This window comes from Urocitellus parryii, chromosome 3, assembly GCF_045843805.1.
Source record: "Urocitellus parryii isolate mUroPar1 chromosome 3, mUroPar1.hap1, whole genome shotgun sequence".
Lineage (NCBI taxonomy): Eukaryota > Metazoa > Chordata > Mammalia > Rodentia > Sciuridae > Urocitellus > Urocitellus parryii.
The window spans coordinates 143,235,499-143,248,491 of NC_135533.1; the positions used below are offsets into that span (position 1 = coordinate 143,235,499).

The 12,993-nt window shown below is 51.3% G+C and overlaps 1 protein-coding gene across 2 annotated transcripts in view; it reads right to left on the reverse strand.

Annotated features, from left to right (window-relative positions):
* Positions 1-12,993, reverse strand: part of Rph3a (rabphilin 3A) — a 51,848-nt gene that overhangs the window by 11,468 nt on the left and 27,387 nt on the right. For both annotated transcript variants that reach the window (XM_026412072.2, XM_026412071.2), the window contains 7 exons: positions 12,052-12,138; positions 10,547-10,709; positions 9,386-9,424; positions 9,140-9,292; positions 3,160-3,246; positions 2,393-2,455; positions 1,348-1,533 (listed from right to left, as the gene is read on the reverse strand). In XM_026412072.2, coding sequence (XP_026267857.2) covers positions 1,348-1,533; positions 2,393-2,455; positions 3,160-3,246; positions 9,140-9,292; positions 9,386-9,424; positions 10,547-10,709; positions 12,052-12,138 — 778 coding nt within the window. The remainder of the gene's footprint in view (positions 1-1,347; positions 1,534-2,392; positions 2,456-3,159; positions 3,247-9,139; positions 9,293-9,385; positions 9,425-10,546; positions 10,710-12,051; positions 12,139-12,993) is intronic.

Genomic DNA, 12,993 nt, shown 5'->3' on the forward strand with positions numbered 1-12,993 from the left:
TGCTCTGGTCGCTCCCTCTGGCTGACCCTCCTCTTCACAGCCTCCTGTGGTCAGTTAATTATTTGTGCACTAGTTTAGTTAATGACTCCCCATCCTGCTGGATCGAGAGCCCCAGGAGGGCAAGGGTGGGCACTGTCTTGCTGACAGCTGGGTCCCTACTATGCATGGTGAAGGACACACAGTAGGCCTCTCTTACTGGATGAAGGAACGAATGAGTTTGAGCCTTTGCCCTTCCCTTTGACTGGAATGCTCCCCCTCCATATCCTCACATGGCTCACACTGTCTCACAGAGAGGCCCCCCTGACCCCTCTGTGTGCCGCGGCCACCCTGGCCATCATGCCATGTCTTATCCCCTGCTCTGTCTCCATTTGCAATGAGCTCGAGTTGTTAACAATCTCTCTACACTAGAGTGTTGGCTCTGGCGGGTCTGCCAGGCGTCGTCCCCAGTTCTCCAGCAGTTTGAGGCACATGGCACGGGCTCATTGAATACTTGTCAAACATAAAGACATGTCGAGTGAGCGGGGAGTGCCGGGTTGGGTCTGAGGACAGGTTTGTCACCAGCCACATGGAGAGGCTTATGGAGAGGTCAGACAAGAGGCTGGGAGGGTTCCCCTATTGCTGGAGGGCTGGGGGACGTTCAGGGGGGCAGAGGTCCCGTCCAGGACAAGGAGCAGGACAGGGCAAGGCAGGGAGATGGCTTCTACCCGCCCAAAGAGGAAACAGCCTGTGGCCAGCAAGGACCAGCTCGTGTAGGAGGCGAGCTGGCCGCTGCGTGGGTCAGCTCCAGAAGGGCTCTTGGAGCACCCATGGGACCCAGATGCTGCTAACCCTGCCTCCCCAGCTCTCCCGGCTGCACCCAGGAGAAGACTGTGCCCCCACGCGTCCCTGGGCCTCGGGGTCTGGGAGGGGCCAGATGCACAGAAGCCGGGGAGGTGAAATGCTGGTTAGAAATCATGCCAGAGGACATCGTCAGGGAGTTTTTCCAACTGTAGACAGGCACACCCAGGACGGGGCTCGCCAGCCCGTGACAGCTCTGTCTGACTGAGGGACGTTCAGACGGAACTGAGGGATGTTCAGACGGAACGTGAAGGACACGCACACGGCTCCTGCCTTGCTGTCTTAAAATGACCACGGTAACTTTGATGTCTGTGTGTTTTACCAGAAAACTGGGCACTTATCTTTAGGAAGCTGATCTCATCTGGGGAACTTGGAAACACAGATTTGTATTTTTCTAACTCATATGTACGAGGGGCTGGGTGGATGGGTGGACCCAGGGCGGGCCCTGTCCTCCTGGGGTCAGCTCCTGGGGTGGCTTCTCCTAGACACTGCTTCTCAGGTGCCACCTACTTGCTTCATCAGAATCGTAGCTGTTGGCGTCCTCCTCCTCCTCTGGGGGTGGCTGGCGGGTGGGGGCGGGGGCAGGCTGGGGCGCAGCTGCGGCTGCTTGGGAATAAGGGCCCCCTACTCCCCCTGTTCTCTCTTCCCGGGCTGGGGCCGTGGTTCCCGTATAGCCAGGGTCGCTGGGAGCCACTTCTGTAGGGACATGAGAGAGGACACATGAATCCCTGTTTCATACCAACAGTATTTAAGGAAGCTTAAGGGGCCTGCAGGTTCCCAGGGCCATCCGTGGGCCGTGCATTGGGGCCTGGGAACCTGTGTTGGACAGCAAACCCCTGGAGTCGATCCACACATGGGCAAAACAGATCTCTCAGGGTGCTGAGCAGTGGTGTGGACCCCAGACAGACAGCTTGGGTTTGTATTGTGGTTGTGTGACCTCAGGCGAGTTACTTAATGTCTCTGAGCCTCAGTTTTCTCATCTGTAGAATGGAAATCATACCTGAGGGTAATGTAATAGTAGTGGGTATTATTTTACACAATGCCCTAATTGCACAGCACTAAAACAGTACCTGGCACATTAGAAAGCAATGGCTGTGTCGTGGCCGTGAGGGTTGATGATGGATGGCCAGCTATCTATCCTACACAGTGATCACTGCTGCTTAGTGGGGGCTTAACACACACTGGGCTCCTGCTAAAGTTTTTTTATTTATTAGTTTGCTTCACCCTCCTAACAACCCTGCTAAGAGAGAAGAAAACTGAGGTTCAGGGAAGTTCAGTGACTTGTCCTAGGTCACACAGTGAGAAAGTGAGGGAACAGGGATTTGAGACCTGGCCACCTGTGCTCTGAACCCCATTCTGTGTTGGCATTGCCTGTCTATCGAATCAGCATGGATGAGTTGGAGGGTTAGAATCAGGGGCTGCTTGGACCCCATCAGATAGTCTCAGAACGCAGGCTGAGCCCATGGTGGGTACCGATTTCACCAGGGCAATAAGCGGAGGTGGCCAGGTGGGTGGTGGGGGAGAGGGGGGCACTTGGGAGGGAGCAAACACTTGCCTGGTCTCTGCTCTGGAAAGCGCCCTGCTGGCCCTGGCGCGGGTCTGCTGCCCCCTGGGGGCCCTGAGGGGGAAGGAGAGAAGGGGTGTAGCAGAGGGGCCATGTCATTTAGGCCCCCCTCCTCCACCCCCCCTCCGCCCCCACCTCACCTCCTCCTCGCTCCGCCCCTTCTCCTCTGCCCCGCCTCCTCCTCCACCTGCCACCTCCTCTGCCCCTCCTCTTCTGTCCCACCTCCTCTGCCACAGCCTCGCCCCTTCTCCTCTGCCTCACCTCCTCCTCCTCACCCCACCCCTTCTCCTCTGCCCTGTCTCCTTCTCCTATGCCCCATCCCTCCCCCTCTGACCCTCCCCTCTTCTGCCCCACCCCTACTCCTCTACCCCGCCCCTCCTCCTCTGCCCCACCCCTCCCCCTCTGACCCTCCCCTCCTCTGCCCCACCCCTTCTCCTCTGTCCCGCCCCTCCTCCTCTGTCCCGCCTCCTCCTATGCCCCACCCCTCCCCCTCTGACCCTCCCCTCCTCTGCCCCGCCCCTCCTCCTCTGCCCCGCCCCTCCTCCTCTGCCCCGCCCCTCCTCCTCTGCCCCGCCCCTCCTCCTCTGCCCTGCCCAGCATCTGCCCTAGAGGATGACTCCTCTTAGGCGTCTCAGAAGAGCTTAGGTTCAGTGAAGGCTGCATCTTGAAGAAAGCCCAGCGGCTCTGTAAGAAGGAGGGAGGGTTGGGGTCGCTAAGGAGTGATGGCCTGGACAGGTGGGTGGGTGAGTGGCAGGTACCTGGCTGTCCAGGCTGAGGAGGTGCTGGGCTGGGCACCGAGGCGGGGGCGGGTCTCGAGGCCTGGACTGAGTTGGCTCGTCTCAATCCTGCAGGGGAGGGAAGGAAACAGCCGTCAGCACTCACAGGCGCACACCTGCGCAAGCGCATGCACACACTCACTCGTGCGCACTGCAGGGAGGAGCTTTGAGGAAGCAGCCCTCCTCCCCCAGCTCTCCCTGCCCCTGCCCGGGCCTCCTGGGTATTTTCTCTTTCCAACACTGAGCCCCTGCAGGTGAATCCCAGCTGCAGCATGGGTGTTAAAAGGCACAGGTTTGTGATTATGTTTCTGCTGGTGACTTGACACAAGTGACCTGTTCCCTTGGGCCTCAACTTTGACATCTGTCGAATGGGGATTACAGCCCCCACTACATGGGGCGGTGATGAGAGCACAAAGATCCAATCCAGGCACAGTGCTGGAAGGGATGCTTGGCCTACAGGCTACACTCAACGCATGTCAGAGTTGATATTATTTCATTATTATTGAAATACTGCCATCACGTGGACCTGTCTTTGCATTCCAGCCTTTATCTTTATAAGCTGTGTGACCCTGGGCTCCTTGCTCAGCTTCTCTGAACCTCAGATGCCTCATAGAATTGACAGCTCTACTGACCTTACAATAATCATGAATTAATATTTACTCAGTACATACCATGTGCCAGGGACTTTACATATGAGCATTCAATTAATCTCTACACTAATAATCCCATGAGGCGAGTGCTTTGTGGTCGCCATTATACAGGTGGGAAAACTGAGGCATAGGGAGCTAAGGAGCTCACCCAATGTCTCATGGTTGGTTAGCAACAGTGCCAGGGTTTGAACTCAGGAAGCTGGTGTTGAGTCTGAGTCTGAGACTCTTGGATGGGGCTGGCAGGGGTCTGAGAGAAGCAGGTCCTGGCGCCAGCATGCGTGACATTTCAGGAAGAAATCCCTAGACTCTTATCTCATGGTCTGGATCATACCTTTCCTGAATTCAGATCAGCTCTTTTTTTCTGGACAGATGCTCATGACAGAGGGCATCTTGCTAGCACTGCCCAACCTTACAAACCACCAAGTCTTGTCCTGCATCCTACATTAGCACCACTGTTTGTTTTGCTCTTTTGTGTTCTTGTATTTATTCAGTTGTGCATCAGCAAATGTTCATTGAACATCCCCAGAGTGCCCAGCCCTCTGCAGAGATGGGCAGCACAGCTGTCTATTACCTCTAGGAGGGTGCAGCCTGGTCAAGGAAGGAGATGGACACTGAGTCCATGAGAAAAATAGCAGCCAGAATTCTCTGGCGGCTTCCAGTACACCAGACCCTGAGCTGCTCAATGCTGCATGTGGCACTAGGGTCCCCGATCTGTAATTGAGGACCTTTCTTTCTGTGTTTTAACCTTGCATCCTGTGTGCTGACAATATTCTCTCACTAGTTCTGATTGTCACAATAGGTTCCTTCAGGAGTGTCTCATGTGATCTGAAATAGAAACTGTTTTGCTTCTTCCTTTCTAAACTTTCTGCCTCATATTTTTTTCCTGTCATATTGTGATGGCTGAGATCGCCAGTGCAGTGTTGAATAGGAAGGGTTGAGAAGGGAAGATGGCAATAGTAATGAAGCTCATCTCACAAGGTTGTTGTGAGGACTCAATGAACATGACAAGGGCTTACTTGGGTGTCTAGCTTTTGGAGTGCTCCATAAATGTTTGCCATCATTAGAACAGTAGGTGCTCAATAAGTGTTGGGTGGACGAATTAATATCTTGTGAATTACTGGTTATTCATCTGGAAGTGAGGGCAGAAGGATAATCTTAAGGGGAGGAAGGAAACGTGAGAATTTTATTCTGGAGTCCCAGAAGACAAAAATGGTAGCCTGGGACAGAAAGAGAACAATTGGCTGTGGGCAATGGGGAAGCCATTTAGCTCCAGTGCAAGGTAACACTATTTCTCAAGTTCAACCTCTTTTTTTCTTGGAATAGGAAGCCCTGCATGGACTGGCTCTGGGATATCTCCAAGGGAGGGCTGTGGTCTAGAGTAGTTCAGGTTGTGCACTGTCCAATTTTAGGAGGGGCACCTCTATCACCCCTCCACATTATGGACTCATGGACCACTGTTAGCCTGGCCATGCTTTATCTCTGTACCTTTGCACATGCTGTTCCTCTACCTGGAATGTATTACCCCACCCACCCCCACCACACACATACACTGAATGTGCTGTACCTAATTTATTTATTTTCTTGATATAGTTCTCCCTTAGAAACCAGCTTGTCTGTGGAGTCTTTCTAGAACTCCAAAAATAGGGTTAGATGTTCTGGGTTTCCAGGTCCCTCACAGTGTTCTTTTGGGGGCTTCCTCTGGCAATGCATATACAGAACTTGGTGCCCAGAACGCCTTGAACACTCAGCTAATGTGAGTGATAACCCATCCTCCTTAGTCTTGGCTCCTCTGTTACGGCGGTTATAAGTCTCTCTTGCTATTTATGGGTTATGTTGCTTTTCCTTCTGTTGGAGTGTGAGCTCCTAAGGGCTGGGACCAGGTCTACATGATACCTTTATCTCCAGCACTTAATACCAGGCTTAGGGTATAGTAGGTGCTTAATAAATAGTCATGGAGCCCGGCTTGGTGGCGCACCCCTAAAATCCCAGTGGCTCTGGAGGCTGAGGCAGGAGGATCTCGAGTTCAAAGTCAGCCTCAGCAAAGGCCAGGTGCTAATCAACTCAGTGAAACACTATCTCTAAATAAAATACAAAATAGGGCTTAGGTGTGGCTCAGTGGCTGAGTGCCCCTGAGTTCAATCCATGGTACCCAAATAAATAAATTATTTATTTATTGGAATGAGCCATGTTGAATGACAGGGGCTCTTTAGGAGATCCTGTTATGAAGAGTATAGCAGAGGGGCATCAAGTCCCTCTCAGAGAACCACTGGAGGGGTTTCCACACTGTGTCAAGGGTGGATCCTGAGACTCCAGGGTTAAGCTCTGGAACAAAAGAGTCTCAATGGCAATTTGTTCCCTGGAGCTATTCTCCACTCTGCCAGCCAGTGGGAGCTACAGAGCAGCTAGCGGCAGAGGCTCTGCATGGGAACTGCTTGGGTTCTGATACCAGACAAGCCATGACTTTTATGTGACTCTGGGCAAGATTTCTTTATGAGCTTCTTTTCCATATCTGTTAGGTGAGGGTGACTGGTACAGTTGACAGGGCTAAACACCTGCAGAGTTTGGTCACATGCCTGGTGCAGGGTCGGATCTCAGGACCCTCGAGTTGTGATACTAACTGTGCATTCAAGTCTGCAAATCTTGAACAGCCTACAATCAACCGGGAATCTTGGTGCAGCTAGAAAACAAGGAGAAAGAGCTCAAATCGTAGTTGTGCTCAATAAATATTTGTAAACTTGAGTTAATGGAGAGAGACCCACGTTGGTGTGAATCGGACCAGGGAGGGAGACGATGGCTAGTGCTGCCTCCCGGCCCCATCTCTGGGAATTCAGGGCAGGGAGTGGTTAGCTCAGCTACAGGTGGAGCAGGAGGAATCCCAAAGCGCCATCCACCCAGAGGACATTACATTGACTCCTGAGGGACAGGAGCTCTAAGTCCAGCTCAGAATTGTCCTGGGAGTGTCTGTAGCCCCAGAGGCAAAATGATATAGAGATGAAAAGGATAGGATTGGATATAAAAAAATTAGCTCAAAATGGACCAGAGACTCAAAGGCAAAAGCTAAAATTTTAAAATTCTTAGAAGAAAACTCAAAGGGAATCTCCACCACTGTGATTTCTTCGCTATGACACTAAAACTACAGGAAGCAGAAGAAAAAGTAGATAGATTGGACTTCATTAAAAACAACAAACAATCTTCTGTGCATCAAATGGAAAGTGAATAAGCAACCCGTGGAATGGGTGAAGGTATTTACAAATGGTGTATCTGATGAGGCATCCATATCCAGAATCCATGAAGAGCTCCTACAGCACAACAGTCCCCACCCCGTGACTTAGAAAATGTGCCAAAGACCAAAATAGGTGTTTCTCGGAAGGAGACATACAGAGGGCCGATGAGCACATGAAAAGACGTGTCGTGTGACTCATCTTAGGGAAATGCAACCCAAATCTGCAACACCACAATGAGCCCTTCACACTCTAGGAAGGCTACTACTTAACAACCAGACAAAACAACAAAGAGAAACCAAGAAAAACCAGAAAATCACAAGCATCAGAGAGGATGTACTGAAACTGAGACCCTGTGCACTATTGGAAGAAATGCAAAAGTAGTGCAGACACTGTGGAGAATAGCACAGTGGGTCCTCAAAAAATTAAACATAGAATTGTCACTAGATGTGGCAATTCTACTTGTAGGTATATCCCCAAGAGACTCAAACAGGTATTTGCATGCTGTGCTCAGCAGCACTATTCACAACCCCAACGCCCACTGACGGATGGATGGATAAATAAAATATGGCATATCCATGCAACAGAATATTATACAACCTTGAAAAGGAAGGGAATCCAGATTCATGTTACAACTTGTGTAAACTGTGAATATGTTACAGTAAGTGAAATAAGCTACATACAAAAAGACAGATATTGTATGATTCCACTTACATGTGGTATCTAGAATAGTCAAATTCCTAGAAAAAAAGAGTCAAGGTCACCAGGGACAGAAAATGGGCAAAATGAGAAGCTACTGTTGAATGGACACAAAATTTCAGTTTGGAATGATGAAGAAGCTCTGGAATGGACGGTGGTGATGGTTGCACCACAGTGTACTTTCTGTCACTGAACTGTGCATGAAAAAAAATTTGAAATAGCAAATGATACTTCTAATGAAACACATAGTTTTAATATATTTTACAAAAATATAGAAGACATTGTAATAGAAATTTCACCTCTTGCAGAAAAAACAAAAAAGACAGGCTTTTGTGGTGAGAGGTGGGCTGAATTGTCATTTTAACCAGTCATGGGTAATGTGCCCCAGGGAACATCTCACAGCTGGATCTGGGCTTGTGGCAAGGGTTAATTGGGATGGTTTGGGGGAAGAGCTTGGGATGGCGTCAAGGACACAGTAAGCACCCAGTAAGTATTTTGGGATGTTGTGGATCTAGAAATTCATTTTTCTCTGTCCATCTGAGCCACAGGTTCATTGAGGAGTCTGGGAAGCTGATTGTATGTCCCAATTTTGTCACCAAGAAGAAGGGGGCACTGAGGTGCTATATGCCATGAGCCCCAATTTGGGAAGTAAAGACCCAAATTCAACATGGGACCTCAATATTCAGCCTGTCCGACTTAGATCCAGGCTCAGCTGAGGTCTCAGATAGGCACATATGGAACATAGATGTCCCCAACCTATTTGGCATTTTCTTTAAAATCTAGGGTCAGAGGACTCTCCCCAGTGGGCACCCTTGCTGTGTAAATCTGCCCCTGGTGGACCCAGAGGTACCAGGCTAGACGAGGGCACCTGTGATGACACCCTGGTCCTGCTGACCCACCCCATCCTCACAGGGAGCAGAGGCCACGTGCCCAGGGAAGGGAGAGCTTGGGAGGGTCTTGAGAGTGAAGCATCTTTACTTTTCTCAAAGCCAAGGAATATTTTCCCACAGATATTTAAAAAAAAAAAAACAAGGCAAAAGGGACTGGGGATATGGCTTAATTGGTAGAGTACTTGCCTCCCATGCACAAGACCCTGGGTTCAATCCCCAGCACCACACACACACACACAAAAGCAAAAAATCATGTTTTTCTTACATATGATGTTAGGGTAAGAAATGGACACGACCCAAATCATGGATGTCCAGAACTTGAATTGGTCATGATCCTGTGTTTCCTCCAGCCCAGACTAGGACCAGCATTTAGAAGAGTCCATGGTGTATAGTAGGTGCTTAATAAACACAGCAGGAACAAATGAAGAAAACACACTGTCCTCTGCATTCTTTCCAGTTCTCCTCATTCAGGGGCGTAACTGGGTTTCCCCATCTTGCTTACCCGCTGGGCTGCGGCTGGCGTCTCCAGCTCCCCCACCTTGACCATGGTCCCAGCTCTCTGGATCCCGGGTAGATGAGCTCATGCGGGCCTCGGAGGCCCTGCGCACAGGAGGCCCATAGCTTCCTCTCCCAGGAGCAGATGCTGGGTCAGGTCCTGGAAGGAAAAGCCTTGAATAGATAAAGGGCAACAGAGGAACGGGGGAAAAGGACTCCTGTCCAAAATTGCAAGGCAGGCGGCAGAACCCACCTGTTTTGGGACCCGGGCCCCTCCTGTCTTCAGTGTCAGCTGGAGGGAGAGAAATAACAAGGGAGCGTGATTTTTCTGGTGTCTGGAGAGCGATAACTGAAGAAGCCCTCAAAGGGGTTCCTTCACCTCTCCCAGGACATGGAAAAACTCTAAAACGTCTCCCTGCGGTTTCCCCTCTGATCTAGTTCTTCTTTACCATGTGAAATTGTTTTCTTGGCTCATGCAAGTACACACGAACACACAGAGAGGCTTAAAAAAGAACAGTCAGGCTGCACAATCTGGCCGCACGGAGGGAGCAGGGCTTGCTCTGCCAACAGGGTGACCCAGGGGTGGAGACTGGGCTGCAGCCTCTGCTGAACTTGGCAATTCCTGTAGGCAGTGGAAGTCCCTCGTGCCTTGCCAGGAAGACAGCATTTGTTGAAAGTCTTTTGGGTGCCGAGCACTGAGCAGGTACCTGAGGAGGCCGTCCTGTGGGAGTCGCAGGTGGATGCTGTAATTTTTGAGACCTTCAATTAGGACGGTCCTTCCAGAAACTCGGCTGCACTCCTCCCCAGAGCGGCCATTACGGCCAGATTTTATCACTTGGTGTTAATTGAAATTATTGCGAGGGCATTGTTGGGGCAGCCTGAGTGGCCTAATCCAATTAAGATAAGTGTGTTTTTATTGAGGCTGCCTTTTTCTGGATTCTTTTAGTCTTCACTTTAATATTTAATAATAATACTCGGATCAGAGCGATACCATCCATAGTAGTGATAATTTTCTTTTTACTAATTTCCTTTCTATTCATCTTTCACTTTTAATTTGTCCAATTTCACATTTGCTTAGGGCTGAGAGAAGGAATGGGAAGGGCTGGAAAGGCCTTCCCCGCAACATCCCCACCCCACCCCCATCCCCACCCCCACCCCCACCCCCAATCCCCACCCCCACCCCAGGGCTCCAGTGTGGCTCTCTCAGTTCCTAATTTTAACTTCCCCTTCTTTGATACCTCTACACATCCCACCAGGAACAGGAACGATAGTAAAGCTTTTTGGCAGCCTGGCTTCTCTGGAGAGTTCCCTGATCTGCCACCAACCCAGTGGAAACCAGCCCACCATAGGGACAACTCCAGGTAGACCAGTTGGCCGGGAGCTGTCCGTGGTGCTGAAAGAGCCCTGGTCTTACCTCGGGCTGGAACACGGGAGGTGTGCTTGGGCTCAGGAGGCTGCTCTGGGGCGGCAGGCTCACTGGCAGGAGGCTGGGGCTTGCTCTTCTTTATGGGCATGGGCTGTGGGAGGAGCTGCTTGGGGAAGCCCTTGAAGAACCAGGCTCCAGAGCACTTCCACACCTGGGGAGGGAGGAGGAGCTGTGGCCACCGCTCTCGCCTTCATGGACCAATTTCAAAATCTTTTTGCTCTGGGTCCACGGCACGTGGACACAATGGCAGTCACATTTATTGACTCCACACGCCAGCCCTGAAAACTCAATCCAAAGGGTCTGATGAGACCCGTTTCACAGATGGAGAAATGGAAGGTCAGAAATGTTATGGGTTGTCCCAACAGTGCAGAGCCTGGGAGTGGAAAGGTGAGGGCTTGGCGTCAAGCCGTCCATCTGCACTCCTGGGAGACAGGGTGATCTGCCCACAGCTGACCCAAGACCTCTAGCCTTTGACCTGCCCTGTGGGTTAGGGCCAGACAGGATGGCACACTGAACATCTCATGTCGATCCTTTTCCACCCCACTTTGTGCCCCAGAGGGCTGCCCAGTGCAGACAGGAGTAAGTGGGCTTCAGTGACCTCTGTCTTCAGCAGGGGTTGGCAGGACATTTAGGCCACGCTATGTGTTTCTTTGGTTCCCTCCCTGCTGGCTGGACAGTGGTTGGTTCCTGTCTTCCCATCTGCCAACTGCTCCCTCCCTAGCCGGTCGGTCCCAGGAGTGGTCACAGCAGGCCAGTGGTGCACGGGACACTTCCCTGCCACCGACTCCCCTCCACCCTGCCCTGCCCCATGGAAAGGGCACCTTTATGGAACTCTCCTCGATTGCCCTGCTGGAGAGTGCCCACTGCGTCCTGCCGGGCCCCTGGCTGCTACTGATGGGGACATGGTCATTGGGACAGTCTCAGAGGCAAGGATCTGTAGCAGGGGATGAGCGGAGAAGAAACTGGGGGGAGGAGAAAGCATTGCATTGAGATAAAATGAATAATAAAAAGCAGGTCTGGGAGGGAGGGAGGGAGGGAGGGAGGGAGAGAGAGAGAGAGAGAGAGAGAGGGAGGAAGGAGAGACGGCAGAGGGAAGAAACCATGGACACAGGACCAGGGGGAGAAATGCCTCAAATGAAGGGGAAACTTGGAGGAAAGAAAAATGGAGGAGACTTAGGAAAAAAGGAAAGAGAAACAGCAGATGTTGGAAGAGGAAAACCCAGAATGTGAGAGACAGATGAGGGGAGAATGGCAACCAGAGGGTTGAGGATGGAGAGGGAGGGGGGGAGGGAAGGCAAAGTCTCAGGCGCCAGGTGAGGAGACAAGACGTTCATCCAAACACCCAGAGGCCATCCTGCCAGTTCACAGCTGGCCGAGCTGATCCCCTTCAAAGTTAAGGCCCAAGACCCACCCAGAACGCCCAGCCTCCAGCCCTCCAGTCTCCCTGATGCCAGGGAGGAGAAGGGGGCGGGCAAAGGTAAAGGACCACTCACCTCTCTCTGCTCCATGCAGATCTTACAGAGCCACACAGGGTGTGGGCGGTTGTTGGAGGTCTCCACCCCACACTTGGTGCAGACGTTCTGGGGACAAAAGAGCCCAACCAGCACTCAGGCGAGCCATGCCCTGAGCTGCTGGGGATGGGGAAGGGTCTGGGAGGGGCGGAGATCTAGAACTCTCCTTCCTTCGTACCCTTTCTTCCATGGTCAAGGTCCATTAGAATCAAGTGCCAATTTGAGTCTTATTTCCAATAATGAGCACTGGAGTCATTCCCAAGCCCTGGAGGAAGGAATTCTCCAGGGGTCCATTAGAGACAGTTTTCAGTAACTATGCAGCATTGACATGATTTTTAAGAGGAAAGACCATATACCCATTTTCTTCTTTCTTCCTTCAAAGGATCCAGGGCAACCTTGGCAATGACCAGTTCAACTCTCCATGGAGAAGGAGGCTACCTGACTACAGGCCATGTCTGTGGGGTGGAACACTATGTTTGGGGTTGAATTTCTTGACAGCCAAACAGCAAGGAAAACCTGATAAGTCACACGATTCTTCTTCTCTGGTTGGCTGAGTCAAGATAAGTTTTTCAGAATAGACAAGCTTTCCCCAGTATTCCACATTAATTACTAAATGGGATACCACGCAGAAGGGACCGAGGGGCATCACGAATGTCCTCCCTCTGGAGACATTCATTGGAATCGTCTTGATCATCATCAAATAGATCTAAAGACAGGGCTATCTCTGGCCTGGCATTGTCAAGTGCAGACAGTTTGGGGAGAAGGGCAGAGGGGGAAGAGAGCTCAGAGAGATTTCCCTTTGGGGAAAAATGGTCTCAGAGCCCAATAGCTCTAACTTGCAGGCACAGGGGATTTCTGAGTCTCCTTTACCCATAACCCCAGGTGAGAGGATGCTGGCCCTCCACACATGCGTGTGTGCACGTG